The 14,489-nt window shown below is 42.9% G+C and overlaps 1 protein-coding gene across 8 annotated transcripts in view; it reads left to right on the top strand.

Annotated features, from left to right (window-relative positions):
* Lca5l (lebercilin LCA5 like) overlaps window positions 1-14,489 on the top strand; it is a 52,141-nt gene that overhangs the window by 30,101 nt on the left and 7,551 nt on the right. For all 8 annotated transcript variants that reach the window (XM_047563125.1, XM_047563124.1, XM_047563121.1 and 5 more), the window contains one exon: window positions 1,693-1,830. In XM_047563125.1, coding sequence (XP_047419081.1) covers window positions 1,693-1,830 — 138 coding nt within the window. The remainder of the gene's footprint in view (window positions 1-1,692; window positions 1,831-14,489) is intronic.

Raw genomic sequence — 14,489 nt, 5'->3', positions numbered from 1 at the left:
GGGTGTGGAAGAGCTGGCCCGCCTCGTGCAGAACTCCCTTTCAAATCAGCCCTCGATGAACTGTCCCTAAAAGCCTGCTTCCCCAAAACCTGAACACAGCATCTGGTCAGCCCCTTTTTTTGGGTTCTCCCTCATCGCCTTGACCCATCATTGTTACCACATAGACATTTTTAGTTGTTTTTTAAATTAGGAACTTTTCCCAGAATGCCACATGGAACAGGAAAGGAAGAGGAATTAAAATAACTAATAAGTAGATTGATTTCCTCAATAGCCCCAAATGTCAGAAGCCAGGGTTACATTAGAAGGGGCCCTGAGAGTATAGAGAAATCTCTTGCCATATTGTACTGAAGGAAGTTTTAGACTTTATGGACATAAGTGGAATTAATTTACTGTTTAATTCTTTGATATTGATGCAAAGGCAAGTATTTTCCATGAACTTGAAATAAGTATCAAATTCATTTCATCCATGTTTTTATCTCAGTTATTTCTTCCTTTGATAAAATTCTCTACTTTCAAAGAGAATTGTCTCACATAAAATGGATGTATGCGGGCTGGGGAGATAGCTCAGTTGGTAGAGTGCTTGCCTTGCAAGCACAAGGCCCTGGGTTCGATCCCCAGCACCGCAAAAAAAAAAAAAAATGGATGTATGATGAGTTGTAAAACCTTGTGAGAAACCTGTTTCACTCTTATATACCAAAGTCATGTTATTTGGCTTTTAGGACAATATTAGATCCGTCTTAGTATGTATCTGTCATGTAAAAGTAAATGTATTTTTATCTCATCTACATATTTTATGTATAAATGTTTCAGTAGTTCATTTTTTGTACCTCTAGACAGAAGCAATGCAGACTTCAGAATTAACATTTTTCTTGACTATCAGAAGCACATGATAATGTGGAGCATTTCGGTTTGGTCCTAGGGCATTTGGTAGAGGAGAAATGTTTTGTGGGTCAAAGCATGTAGGTATTTTTTAAATATCACTACTTTAGGGAGTGGGATTTTTAGTGTAATTTCGTCTCTTTAGCTTTCTGTTTTCCACTTCTCCTTAATGGAAAAGTATTATTGTCATAATGGGAGGGCCCTACTTCATGTAAAAAAGAAAAAGTCCTTTTGGCTAAGCCTCTGTCAGAAGTTCAGAACAGTTCTCTAGTAAACAGTTGCAGAGAGCAGTGAATCCATGTGTGGACGGTGACCAGGTCACCTGGCTGTCATCCGTAGTGTGGACGGCAGCCTGAGTCCCATTACAACTTGCAGCATCTATTTTCTGGAATCCCTGTGGCTGATGGTCTGCGCTGAGCTGGACCACCCTGTAAGAAGCAGCATGGAGATGTCCTAAGAGGGGCCCCTGTGCAGAACCGCTTAGTTTTTTATCTAAAGTATGACATTGTATTTATTGATTTTTCAGGATGTGTCCAAATTTTTTGTCAAATTCCAGAATGTGTTTAAAAAAAAAAAAAAAACACTGGGACATTGGACTCAAAGCATGAGATTTATTCTCTAGAAATGAGATCTGAGAATTTTGGGGAGGGCCGGGGTGATAATTGGTTCTAATCTGTGTCTGCTAAGCTAGCCAATTGCTAAAACTGATTTAAAACTTTGCACTTCTCGTAAATGTACTTAGTTCCATAGTAGTTGAAGTTTTTCATAATGCCAAATTGGCTACAGAAGAGTTGAAATATATACTGCTTTCAGAACTTGGAAAAACAATTGAGGTTGAAAAATCGAACCTTCAGTCGGCAGCTGGCCATTGAAAATCGGAAGACTTTAGCTGCTCACGCAGCTACAAATACTCTGCAGACAGAAGTCAAACGCCTGCAGCAAAGACTCAGGGTATGTTTTTCAAATCATCTTCGAAAGCTGTGAAATTCTGTGTCCCAAAATATCAGAGCTATACTTATGTCTCTTATGCCTTCAGATTATTTAATTTCTTTTTTTTTTTTCAGATTGTTTAATTTCATAAGTGTTTCTTAGGTCATTTCTAAGATCCCTGAGATCTTTCTGGGTTTTTTGTTTTGTTTTGCTTTGCTTTTGGCACCAGGGATTAACCACTGAGCTACATTCCCAACTCTTTATTATATTTATTTAGAGAAAGAGTCTGGCTAAATTGCTTAGGGCCTCTCTAAGGTGCTGAGGCTGACTTTGAACTTTCTATCCTCCTGTCTCAGAGCCGCTGGTATTATAGGTGTGTGTCGCTGCACCCAACCTTAAGATCTTGGCCAGACAGATCTGCAGCTGTTAGAATGAGCTCACATGCTGTGAATATGTACTGCAATTAGAAAAATTAAAGCTCTGTTCCATTCACTGATAAGACTTCTCGTTACCATTTTCATTTCATCACATTAAGTAATATTATTGCATTTTGTTAACATTTTAATGTAACTCAAAATAAGTATTTAAATTTAAAAATTAACTTGTAACATTGTAATACTAAGGGTACATGTTAATGGTCCATAAATTTATTTAAGATCTCACCCTGAAAGACCTTTGCAAAACTGCCTTTTGAAGTATGCACGCTGCTTTAAAAATAAAATTTTAAAAAGATTTTTTTCCTGTTCTGGGGATCAAACACATGCCAGTCAAGTGCTCTACCACTGAACTGCATCTACAGCCAGCCTCAAGAATTTTTTTGATGTTTCTTTTTTTTTTATTAAACTTTTTTTATATTTACAGCCTGCATTTTGATTCATTATACACAAATGGGGTACAACTTTTCATTTCTGTGGTTGTGCATGATGTAGATTCACACCATTCATATACGTAATCATACATATACCTAGGGTAATACTGTCCACTTCATTCTACTATCTTTCCATCCCCCACCCTCTCCCACCCCATTTTCCTCTAAACCATCCAAAGTTTCTTCATTCTTTTCTTCCCCATTTCTGTCAAGCCCCCTCATTATATATTGTCAAGTACTTATCAGAGAAAACATTTGGCCTTTGGTTTTTTGGGCTTGGCCTATTTACTTAGCTTGTTATTTTCCAACTTCATCCATTTACCAGCAAATGCCATAATTTTATTCTTCTTTATAGCTGAGTAATATTCCATGTGTATCTATACCACAGTTTCTTTATTCACTCATCAACTGAAGGGCATGTAGGTTGGTTCCACAATCTAGCTCTTGGGAGTTGAGCTGCTATAAACATCGATGTGGCTGTGTCAATGTAGTATGCTGGTTTTAAGTCCTTTGGGTATAAACTGAGAAGTGGGATAACTGGGTCAAATGGTGGGTCCATTCCAAGTTTCCTGAGGAATCTCCATACTGCTTTCCAGAGTGGCTGCACCAATTTGCAACTCCACCAGCAATGTGTGAGTGTGCCTTTTCCCCTACATCCACGCCAACACTTATTGCTTGTTCTTGATAATAGCCATTCTAATTGGAGTTAGATGAAATCTTAGGGTGGTTTTAGTTTGCATTTCTCTAATTACGAAGGATGACGAGCACTTTTTCGTATATTTGTTGATCACCTGTTCTACCGCTGAACTGCATATGCAGCCAACCTCAAGAATTTTTAAAATATTTCTTTTTATAGTTGTTATCTTTCTGCCTTCGAGATTTCTAAAATGTTCAATGATTTAGAAAAACTAAAGAAGACAAGGAAAGAATAACAGGTTTTGATCTTCAGTTAATAAATGTTAAGCTTCATTCTTTAGATAAGGATCTTTGACCTTTCCAGGCCAAGTAGGGAGTCTGGACTTCCTGGGAGCTTCAGGTGGGAACACCCAGAGCAGGGAGGAGGAGGCTGCTGGACGTGACTTCTCCTTTTGTAAAGCAGGGCAAAGGGTTCTGCTCATTTTTTTTTTTCTCTGTAGTTTCAGGAGACTTAAGAATGTGCCAGAAAATGGGCATGGCTAAAACAACCAGCTTAGAAGTCAGGCAGAAGAGGCTTCAGGACCCACTGATCAAGGCAAACACACATGTGGAGACACAATCAGGGAATTTTAAAAAATATTTTTAGTTGTGGATGTACTCATACCTTTTTTTGTTTTATTTATGTGTATGTGGTGCTAAGGATCAAACCTAGTGCCTCACAAGTGCTAGGCAAGTGCTCTACCCCTGAGCCACACCCCAGCCCACAATCAGGGAATTTTTAAATAAATTGTATGCTTGCTTTTTTTTTTTTTTTTTAACTAAGGATTGAACCCAGGGGTGCTTAACCACTGAGTCACATCCCCAACTCCTTCTTACATTTTATTTATAGATGGATCTCGCTGAGTTGCTAAATATCCATCTTAGCAAGATGGATCTTGCTAAGTTGCTGAGACTTGCTTTGAACTCGTGATCCTCCTGCCTCAGTTGCTGGGATTACTGTGCCCGGCAATTATTTATCTCCTTATATAGATATATGAATACAAATATTAGGTAGCCACAACAACCCTTTTTGACAGGAGAAATGCTTAGTACTTACGGAGATGCTTAGTGAAAAGAAGAACACAAAATTCTATATACGATAAGATTCAAATTAATTTTTTAAAAGAAAAGTAAATGTACCTCTGCACAATGTATTTCAGTGCATCTGTGAAAAGAAAGAGGGTTGGGAATATAGCTCAGTGGTAAGCTCTTGCCTAGAATGCATGAGACCCCAGGTTTAATTCCCAGCAATGCAAAAAAAAGAGTAATCTTTATGTGCTACTATGAAGTAATCTCCAGGGTATATTGGTAAGGGAAAAAGAGAAGGAGGAGGAAAGTTACAGTGTACTACTGTTATGGTTTGGATGTGACGTGCCCCCCAGAAGCTCATGTGTAAGACAGTGCAAGAAGGTTTAGAGGAGAAATGACTGGGTTATGAGACTCTTAACCTAATTGGTGAATAATCCCCTGATGGGATTAACTGAGTGGTAAACTGAAGGGTAGAGTATGGCTGAAGGAGGTGGATCATTGGGGGCATGCCTTTGGGGTATAGATTTTATATCTGGCAAAGGATCTCTCTGCTTTCTGATTATCATGTCCTGAGCCACTTCCCTCCCACACTCTTCTGCCATGATGTTCTGCCTCACAGGCCCAGAGGAATGGAGCTAGCTATCGATAAACTGAGACCTCTGAAACCATGAGCCCCCAAATAAACTTTTCCTCCTCTAAAGTTGTTCTTGTCAGGTCTTTTAGTTACAGCAACCAAAAAGATGAGTAAAACAGAAATTGGTACCAGAAGTGGGGTCATTGCTGTGTCTAACCTTACCATGTGGTTCAAATCTGATGGACCTTTATGGAATTTGAAGGAAGAATTTTGAGATGCTTAGCTGTACAAGCTGGAAATGCTTTAGATTGCTGTTAGTGGAGCTTAATGGCCAATTCTGGTGGGAGCTCAGAAGACCAGAATGTCAGTAGGACTGTAGACAGGGCTCAAGAGGTTCAGGTTCTATTGGAAATTGAACTAGAGGTTATTCATGTTATGCTCTGATCGAGAAGTTGTCTGCATTTTTTCCGTGTCCTGAGACTTTCTGTGAGGCTGATTTTATTTTTTTTCTTTTTTTTTTTTTTTGCAGTGCTGGGGATTTGAACCCAGGGCCTTATGCTTGCAAGGCAAGCACTCTACCAACTGAGCTATATCCCCAGCCCTGTGAGGCTGATTTTAAAGGCAATGGACTTCTTAATCTGGCAGGAGAAATTTCTAGGCAGCATAGTATTCAGGCAGTGCCATGGATAATGCTGGTGGCTTTTAGCCAAGTTTATTGTGATATGCAGCAGCAGAAAGCAGAGCAGAAAGATTTGAAAAACTTGGACTTCAAAGGCGGGAGTAAAACTGGGGCTAAGGAAATTGCAGTTATTAAAGACATTACTGCCACTAAAGAAATTCTAAAGACTTTGCCCAGAAACAATAAGAAAGATGGTTTGAGGGCGTCTCAGAAGTTAGCAAGACCGAACCCATCTCAGATTCAGGGAGTAAAAGTAAAAATTCTCTTGAGAAGAGACAAGTTTGGTACCCTTCTTGCACAAGGGGCCCTAGGAAGGTTTTTCAGTGAGCTCAGTCACCCAGGCACTCAGAGGCTGCTGGAGCCAGTATCTCAAGAGGCTTGCTACTGCTCAAGATGGCAGCAGACCTGGGCGTCAGCCATGTGGTGCTGGGTCTGCAGGAATGCAGGATGCTGGACAAAGGGGAAGGCCTGGGAGGCCAGAGGGCACCCTCTAGAGGACAGTGCTCAGAGGTGTGAAGAGGAAGCTGATGCTGCACTAGAGACCTCCGAGATTAAGAAATGCCAGTAATGTAGGGCATCACCCTAGGAAAACTGCAGGAATCAAGCAGAGACAAGCCCACGAGGCCACAGGGACGGAGCTACACAAACCCTTTGGACAGGATATCACCATGCCATGTGCCCAGATGCCAGACAGAACTACAGGAACTGTTTGCACAGATGGATTTCAGTCTCACTTTGATCCCATCCCTTCTTTCTAGGCCCCTATTTTTCTGAATGGAAATGTTAACTATACCTTTATAATTGGATACTTGTAAATTGCTTTTGATTTTTACAGGAACTCCCAATGCAAGTTTGCCCTGAGTCTCAGAGAAAACTTTGGACTTGAACTTTGGGGCAATCTTGGGACTGTTGAGACTATTGGGGCTCTAGGAAATGGACTAAATGCATTTTGCACTGGGAGAGTTCATGAGATTTGGGGGGCCAGGGGAATGTTATGGTTTGGATGTGAGGTGTTCCCCAAAAGCTCATCTGTGACACAATGCAAGGTTTAGCGGAAAAATGATTGGGTTATGAGTGCCTAAACCCAATCAGTGCATTAATCCTCTAGTGGGATTAACTGAGTGGTAACTGAAAGCGGGCAGGGTATGGCTGCAGGGGCAGGTCGCTGGGGCGTGCCTTTGGGGTATGTATTTTCTATCTGGTGAGTGGAGTCTCTCTGCTTCTGATCATCACGTGAGCCACTTCCCCCTCCACCACGCTTTTTCTGCCGTGATGTCCTGCCTCACCTCAAGCCCAAGGAATGGAGCCTGCTGTCCGTGGACTGAGACCTCTGAAACCATGAGCCCCAAATAAACTTTTCCTCCTCCACAATTGTTCTTGTCAGGTCTTTTAGTCACAGCAGTGAAAAAGCTGGCTAAAACAGCTACCACTTTAGGAAGGGGAGGCAATACAGATTTCCCATGTATTCGCCTGTATTTTAAAAAGAAAAAGAATGATAAGATAACAATAGAGGGTTGGGGATTTCGCTCAGTTGGCAGAGGGCTTTCCTTCAAGTACAAGGCGCTGGGTTCAATCCCCAGCACTGAAAAAAAAAAAAAAAAGAGAACAATAGAAAAGGCAGAGAGGGAGGGATAAAAGGAATAGTTGTGGAACCTAGATTTTTTAAATATTTTTTGGTAGATTTGTCTTTGGAACCATACAAATATTTTGCAAAATTATAAAACAGAATTAAATGTTAAAAATAAAAAAACTAAAACTATAACCAAAAATCCAAAGTAAAATGTAGAAAAATGAACACAACTTTATATTCCTTTGATGGCATAAGGTCACGGAAAGAAAATATTCCAAGTGATTTCATCTACTGTATGTATATTTTATTATATACATACATGAATTACACTCTGTTACATGCACACATTGTATTATGTATTGTATGGGATTTATTGCCTGCAATAAAATACACTGAGATACATAGTAAGGACAAAAACAGTCACTGTTTTTAGTACTGGCCCCACCCTGGAAGAGCATCAGTCTAGTCTGCCCAGACAGAACTCCAGTAACCAGCAATCGCCATTCATCCTGCTTTGTACTGGTTAGAAGGGAAGCTGAGAGCCATTCCAACCGGCTTTGGTCCCGGACACTCCAGCTGGCAGCTTGGCAAGCGACATGAGAGGAGGAAAGTTTTGACAATCCCCAGCTCTTGCTCTCTCTAAGGGCTGCACAGCCCAGGAAGAAATGGAAAGAAGAGAATCTGGCATAGACTGAATATCACCATCGTCCACACTTCCAACCACCTCGGTGGAGACCACACTTTCATTTTTCTTTAAGAATTTTTTGTTGGGCTGGGGCTACGGCTTAGCGGTGGAGTGCTTGCCTAGCATGTGTGAGGCAGTGTGTTCGATCCACATGAAAATAAACAAAATAAAGGTATTCGTGTCCAGCTACAACTAAAGTTATTTTTTTAAACAGAATTTGGGGTTGTTATAATAATATTTGCTATTTGGTTCATGTATATGCATATATCTACACAGTTATTTCTTCATCATTTTTTTGCTTTTTACTCTGCTTTTGTTATTTTGCTGTTTTGTTTTTTGAGGGTTAGGTTGTGTATTTTGTTGTTGTTGGTTTTGTTTTTCTTGCTCCTCTTTTTCTCCTCTCTTTTCCTTCCAGTGCCAAATTCATTCCCCGGCTCTCTCTGGTCTCTTATTTGTTCTCCTTCTTTATGGTCCTCACTTGCTGCCTCCCTTCTGCTTTCTCTCTTTTCATCTTTTGAAATTCAGGACTTTCTTTGCCTTCCTACCCCATTTTCTTTTTCTTGATGAACTGTATTTTCACCTGCTTTAGAACAATTAAGTTCATATAACTCCTGGCCCCACATTCATGCCACTGCAGCTAGTGCTGTGGATGTCACAGTTGAAACCTGGTGTCTGCTCTGGTGCCGTTTATCTAGTTCACAGTCGTCTGTGGCTGCTGCTGGTGTGGCTGACCCCACCATTCCTGTTTCTATGGCTATTGGAGTCACAGATGTCATAGTAGGCCTATGGTAGTTTTTCAAATGTTGTATATTGTTCACTGAGGTTGTTACTGTTATTTCCACCATTTTCTGCCAGATGCTGGGAATCTGGGGTGACCCTGTGAGTTCATGGGATGGACACTCTGCTGAGCTACACCCCCAGCTCAACCAAAAGACAGCAGCCTTGCTCCACACAGCCTGACCCTGTCACATTCAGCAGTACTCTAACACAAAGAACAGGGGAGAGAAAACTCCTTCTCTGATGGCCAGGCCCAAAGAATGAATGGCTAGGGAGGGGCCTCAGGTCCCATCGTGGACATCTACTCCTACAGTAACAGCAGAACAAAACGACACAAGAGACCACAGACACCACACCTACCCGGTTCCTCAACCTAACTCACTCCCAAGCCTTTTTAGAACATACAGAGTTGTCAAGTCTAGATGAGCAATCCCAGAAGGTGTTCCCTAAGAACCCTGCTATGTTCAACACAAGTACCCGACCCTCTCCCACTCTTGTGGACCTACAGAGAATGTGGGATCCTCAAGCTCTGATGCAATAGATATTCTGTCAGCGTTCACTAATCATCAGCAGAGAACCAGCACAAAGCCAGCCAGAAATACATCCAACGATGCACCACAGACCGGTATCCCAGAGCATGTCACCAAGAAATGACGGTGCCCTAAAAAGACCCTCACATTAAAGTGGAAGAGAAAAGGAAAGGAAACCAGGAAAGCAGAGTAAGGGAACCAGAGGGAGAGAAGGGGAGGGAGGGGAGTCCTAGGGAATGAAGTTGACCAAGTTATTGTGCATGTGCAAATATGCAGCAGTGAATTCCACTGTTACATGTGATTATAATGCACTGTAGAAAAATTATCCTGGGACAATAGGAAAAATGTGCAACCAAGTAGATATTGGATGATATTAAGGTTTAGATTTATTGTTGATTTTGGAGGGTGGAATCATACGTGATTAGGAGACATGCTGTTCTCCTTAGATGCTGAAATGTTGACATTAAATTATAATACCTAGGGTTTGCTTAAAAGAACTTCAGGCTGGGCATAGGGTCAAGAAGAGTGGGCATGGCATAATAAAAGTTTTCAAAAAAAGTAAGAAAAATACAAATTTATGTGCCTAAAAAATGAGTAAAAATGGTTAGATCAAAAAGACTGCTTTTTGTCCCTTCCTGCCAAAGCTCCATGGAAATAACAGAAAACTTAATTTTTAAAGTAGTAATTCACCCCAGAAAGGATACCTTGATTGCACCAGAGCCACCCAAGAACTTCAGGAAGATAAAAGCAGGTGTTTTCAGATTGATGGAGAAACCAGACACAGACCATGACAAGCTAAAGTCCTAGAGAGGGGTTGACAGACATGCAAAGAAACCCCGAACAGAATCCTCAGAGGTGACTCAGAGGACTGGGTGGAGCCCTGGGGCAGCTGGCTGTGAGTCCGAGGAAATCACCAATCCTCTGTGGAGGCGGGTTGAAGAGTCCACTGCCGGCTGCCCGTCCCTCTGCCTTCAGGCCCTCGGGCCCCTGGGGGGCAGCAGCCTTCCTGCAGTGAGGTGCAGAGGCTGTTGGCCTCAGGGCTGGCCGGCAGGTACGGAGGACAGGAGTGAGAAGACAGCGCCTCCACGGCCCGTGGCATCGGAGCTGCGCAGTGGGCATGGCTAGCAGGATCCAAGCAGGGAGGAGTGGACGCCATGAGGACGCTTTAGAACCTGGACTGTTCCTGTCACAGTGCTGCACTGAAATCACTCCAGAACTCCTCCCCAAAGTGAATGCACTGCTCCAGGAGAAGTGGGGCTACTGGCAGAACGCTGTGTCCCAGGGACAGTCCTCCCCGAGGGACTCCTCACAGTGAAGCGGTCAGTCAGCAAGTTCCAGCCATGAGCCAGAGCAGCTTCCTTCCCACTCAGCAAGAAGCCGGAGAAATGCAGAGCAGAGCACATAAGATAGCGCGGCTCTACCCTCTCACCTGCGCTCAGACCCGCAGACTCTGCAAAGGACCAGCGCACAAAAGAGCAGAGGAAAAGAAGCAGAGCCACTGACCTGGAGTTCAGTCTGATATCCCAGGAGAGAAAGTGCGTGCTGTGTGCATAAAATAGGATGTTCTGAACATGGAACAATTAAGAAAAAGTAAAACTTAAAACACGCCAGTATGCAAAAGTCAGTAGAAGAGCTAGAAAACCTAATGATATTGGGAAAATCTCCCTAAATGAAGAGCCAGAGGTCAAAGAGATAAATATATTCAGAAGAAAAATAAAAGCCCGGTTCCTTAATGCACACCTCTAATCCCAGTGATCCTCCTGAGGCAGGAGGATCATAAATTCAAGGCCAGTCTGTGCAACTTGGTTGAGACCCTTTCTGAAAATAAAACAGGGCTGGGGGTGTAGCTCAGGGGTAAAGCACTTGGCAAGCGTGTGTGAGGCCCTGGGTTCAACCCCAGTAGCATGCAAAAAAAGCAAGAAAAAGGTCGCACATCCAGAGAATATGTTGCACAAAATAATTTTAAAGAATTCATTGTGCACTTCTCATCCCTCAGTCATTAAGCCCCTGGCCTGTCAGGATAACTCCCACCTCCCACCAACGCTATTCAGCTGGGAAAATGAGGTTATCCTGTAGGCTTCTCCATGCGCACTGCTAGCGGTAATCCAAGTAGGGAAGAATAGAAACTTTCAAGATGTTTTAGAGTCTGGACTATTTCTGTTACAATGTTGTATTGAAATTACTCCAAAACTTAAATAACTTAAGAAATAACACTAATATTGTTCAAATCAACAGCTTAGGTAGGGCTTGCCAGGATTGCCGGTCTGCACCCGTCTCATCCTCAGCTATGGTGGTGGAAAGACTGGGGCTGGAATTTTCTGAAGTCTCCTCTTGCAGTTGGTGCCAGCTGATGGCTGAGGGCTTGGCTGGAATTCCATACTTGGAATCACGTGGTGTAGGCTTCCTCGGGACTGGGTGGCAGCATTCCAAGGGCAAGGATGGAGAGAGAGAGATGGGGGGAGGAGGGAGAGCTAGGGGGAGCACGTTGCCTCGGCAGCCAGACAGCATCGCTTCCACCTCGCCCCACCCGCCAGGCACCCGAGGTGGTGAACTTCACCGCTTGTGCAGTCATGAGGTTCTCTTAGAGCACAGAGAACAGAAATATTGATGTGGCAATTCTAGGAAAACACAATCTGCCACATTAACATAAGCCATTATTGTTTGAGCTTGGGCAGGTCCCATCCCAAAGATGGAATGTCTATCTCTGCACCTTGACACTTGTTTTCAAGGTCATCCATTCCAAGTCTAGGCCCCCTTGTGGAGCACGGGCTGAAGTAAGAGGACAGATGTCAGCCTTCCTCAGCTCCCCAATGAGCTGCCATGACCCTGCTTACATGCCAGTTGCCATCTTATTCCTGCCAAGGGATGGTGCCTATGGAGACACTGCTCCCTAATTTTTGTAAGCCATCTACACTGACCTTACCACGGTTCCACACCATGACCTAACGTCCCTCTTAAGTCTGACCTGATGTCCTCTGAGCTTGTGAGTAGTCTTTCCTAGGGACATTTCACAAGAATCCTATGAGCATACCTGACCATGGGATTTCTTTCTTATTCTCTTAATTAACTAATTAAACAACCGTCCAAGTATTCTGGATTGTGTACCAAACCCATTGTTTTAGATTTTTGGTTCAGCTCTATAGTAGGTAGCTGACTTGAACCTCTGTTCCAATCCTAAAGGATTGCCCTTCGTGTGGCTTCCTAATACCCCCACCTCCCTGTACTGCTTACATCAGAACCAGTTCTTAACCTGTCTTCTTCCTGCTCTCTGCCCCTGAACTACATACTACTCCTGTGCGCCCAGACCATACCAAAGCATGCAAATGAATTTTCCAGATAATCAAAATTTGCCTCTCTAAATGTACAATCTTTCTTGTCTTAACCAGCATGAGTGACAAATCATTCTGAAAAGTCTCTGTACTATATCCCTCCTCTTCAACATAGTATCCAGAAGATCCTTGATCAGCTTTTCAGCATGCTGAACCATCATTTCCAGTCTTTGAGCAAAGTGTCACCACAATGAGAAGGAAGTAAAAAGGAGAGGACTGCAGCATTTTTGCCTCTAGAAACCTAAATTTTAGAAAAGATTAGTATTCTCACCCATTTATGTATATTTCATAATAAACTAATTTTAAGATTAAGTACCAAGCCTATACTCTACCATTCAGATGTATAAAAGTAGGTCATGTTCTATTCTATAACTGAACTACTCTTCCTTATGAACCCCATTCCCACAAATTAGTGTGGGAATGGAGATGGACAAATGGACAAAAACTTATCTCAGTCTCCTCTAATTAAAATTAGCCTCCCTACTGGGTAGGTGGTACATGTCTGTAATCCCAGCAACTCTGGAGGCAAAGACAGGAGGATTGCAAGTTCAAGGCCAGCCTCAGCAACTTATTGAGACCTTAAGTAACTTAGTGAGACCCTGTCTCAAAATAAACATAAAAAAGTTTGGGGATGTGGCTAAGTGGTTAAATGCCCCTGGGTTCAATAATCCCCAGTACCAAAAAAAAAAAAAAAAAAAAAAAAATCAGTCTTCTTTTAGATTGCCTGTTAGGTTTGCAGAGTTCTTCTCCCTCCCCCTCTTCCCTCTCTCAGTAGAGAGGACAGCTGGGCATAAGAGGAAATAGAGACGACCTATTGGTGGTGGGACAAAGAGGTCTCTGATCCATGGTCTGTCCTTGGTTCCTCTCTACAGTGAGTTCCACCAAGGAGTGACGGTCTTAACTAATTATGTTCCCAGGACCCAGTCTGGTATATACCAAATATGGTTGGCCTCTTGTCACTGTGGTCAAATCTTGGTGATAGTCCCTTGCTGACTGTTGATGAAATGCTCTGAGTGCAGCTCCCTCTGGTCCCTGGTAAGACTCTCTGTCCTGAAGCCAGTGCTATGGGGTCACCTGTGTCCAGCCCCAGGGAGCTCCCCACACAGGCCCTCTGAGCGCAGGTAAAGGAGGCACTAGCCCTGGTGTTTGACATCGTTCAGCCCCTTCCAATCTGCCATTTAGATTTTTTAAAAAAAGCTACTCCAGGTTCATGAAGAAAGTGGGCTTTAAGAGGCTTGCAATTTTTGTGGACCACACCAAGTCTTCCAGCCCTGAGTCTTTTTTAAACCTCAGAGGTGTTTCTTACCCCCTAATATTCCTTGGCTCATAGAGTTGATCCCAAGGGGCACAAGGAGACCAGAACACACTCTACACCCCCACTCACACACACTTGCATCCCCAGGGCCCACCCGAGTTCTCCTCTCCAATCATACACTGGAAGATACCTTCAGTCACACATGCCCACCTCCCTTGACTATGTCTGGGAATAAAACTTTGTGGGTTTGAGTCCATTGTATATGTAAGAAGGAGCATTTAGTATTTAATAAAATCCCTTTTTCTCCCCTACAAGTCAGGTTTCAAAACTTTCATTTTTCCAAGACTCAAAAAACGTCACTATTGAGACTTAAAACTTGACATTGCTGTCCTCGTTCCAGGCTCCCACATCTGCCCTGGTATCAAGGCAGCGCTGTCTGATGGAACTTTCTGGGGTGATGGGCATGTTCTGTCACTGCAGCCCACTACTGTGGTCACCATTGCAAGCAGCGACTGAGCACCTGAGATAGGGGTAGTGTGGCTGAGGACTGAACTTTAGATTTTATTTCATTTTACTTAATTTGAATCACAAGGTGTGGCCAGTGCGTACTATAGTGGGCATGCAGAGGAACAATAAACTTCAGGACACAGGCCCAGGCGCAGAAGGGTACAGGGAAAGAAGCGGACTTGCAAGGTTCTTCACAAACATG

Source organism: Sciurus carolinensis, chromosome 9 (genome assembly GCF_902686445.1).
Source record: "Sciurus carolinensis chromosome 9, mSciCar1.2, whole genome shotgun sequence".
Lineage (NCBI taxonomy): Eukaryota > Metazoa > Chordata > Mammalia > Rodentia > Sciuridae > Sciurus > Sciurus carolinensis.
This window is presented reverse-complemented; position numbering and strand designations above follow the sequence as displayed.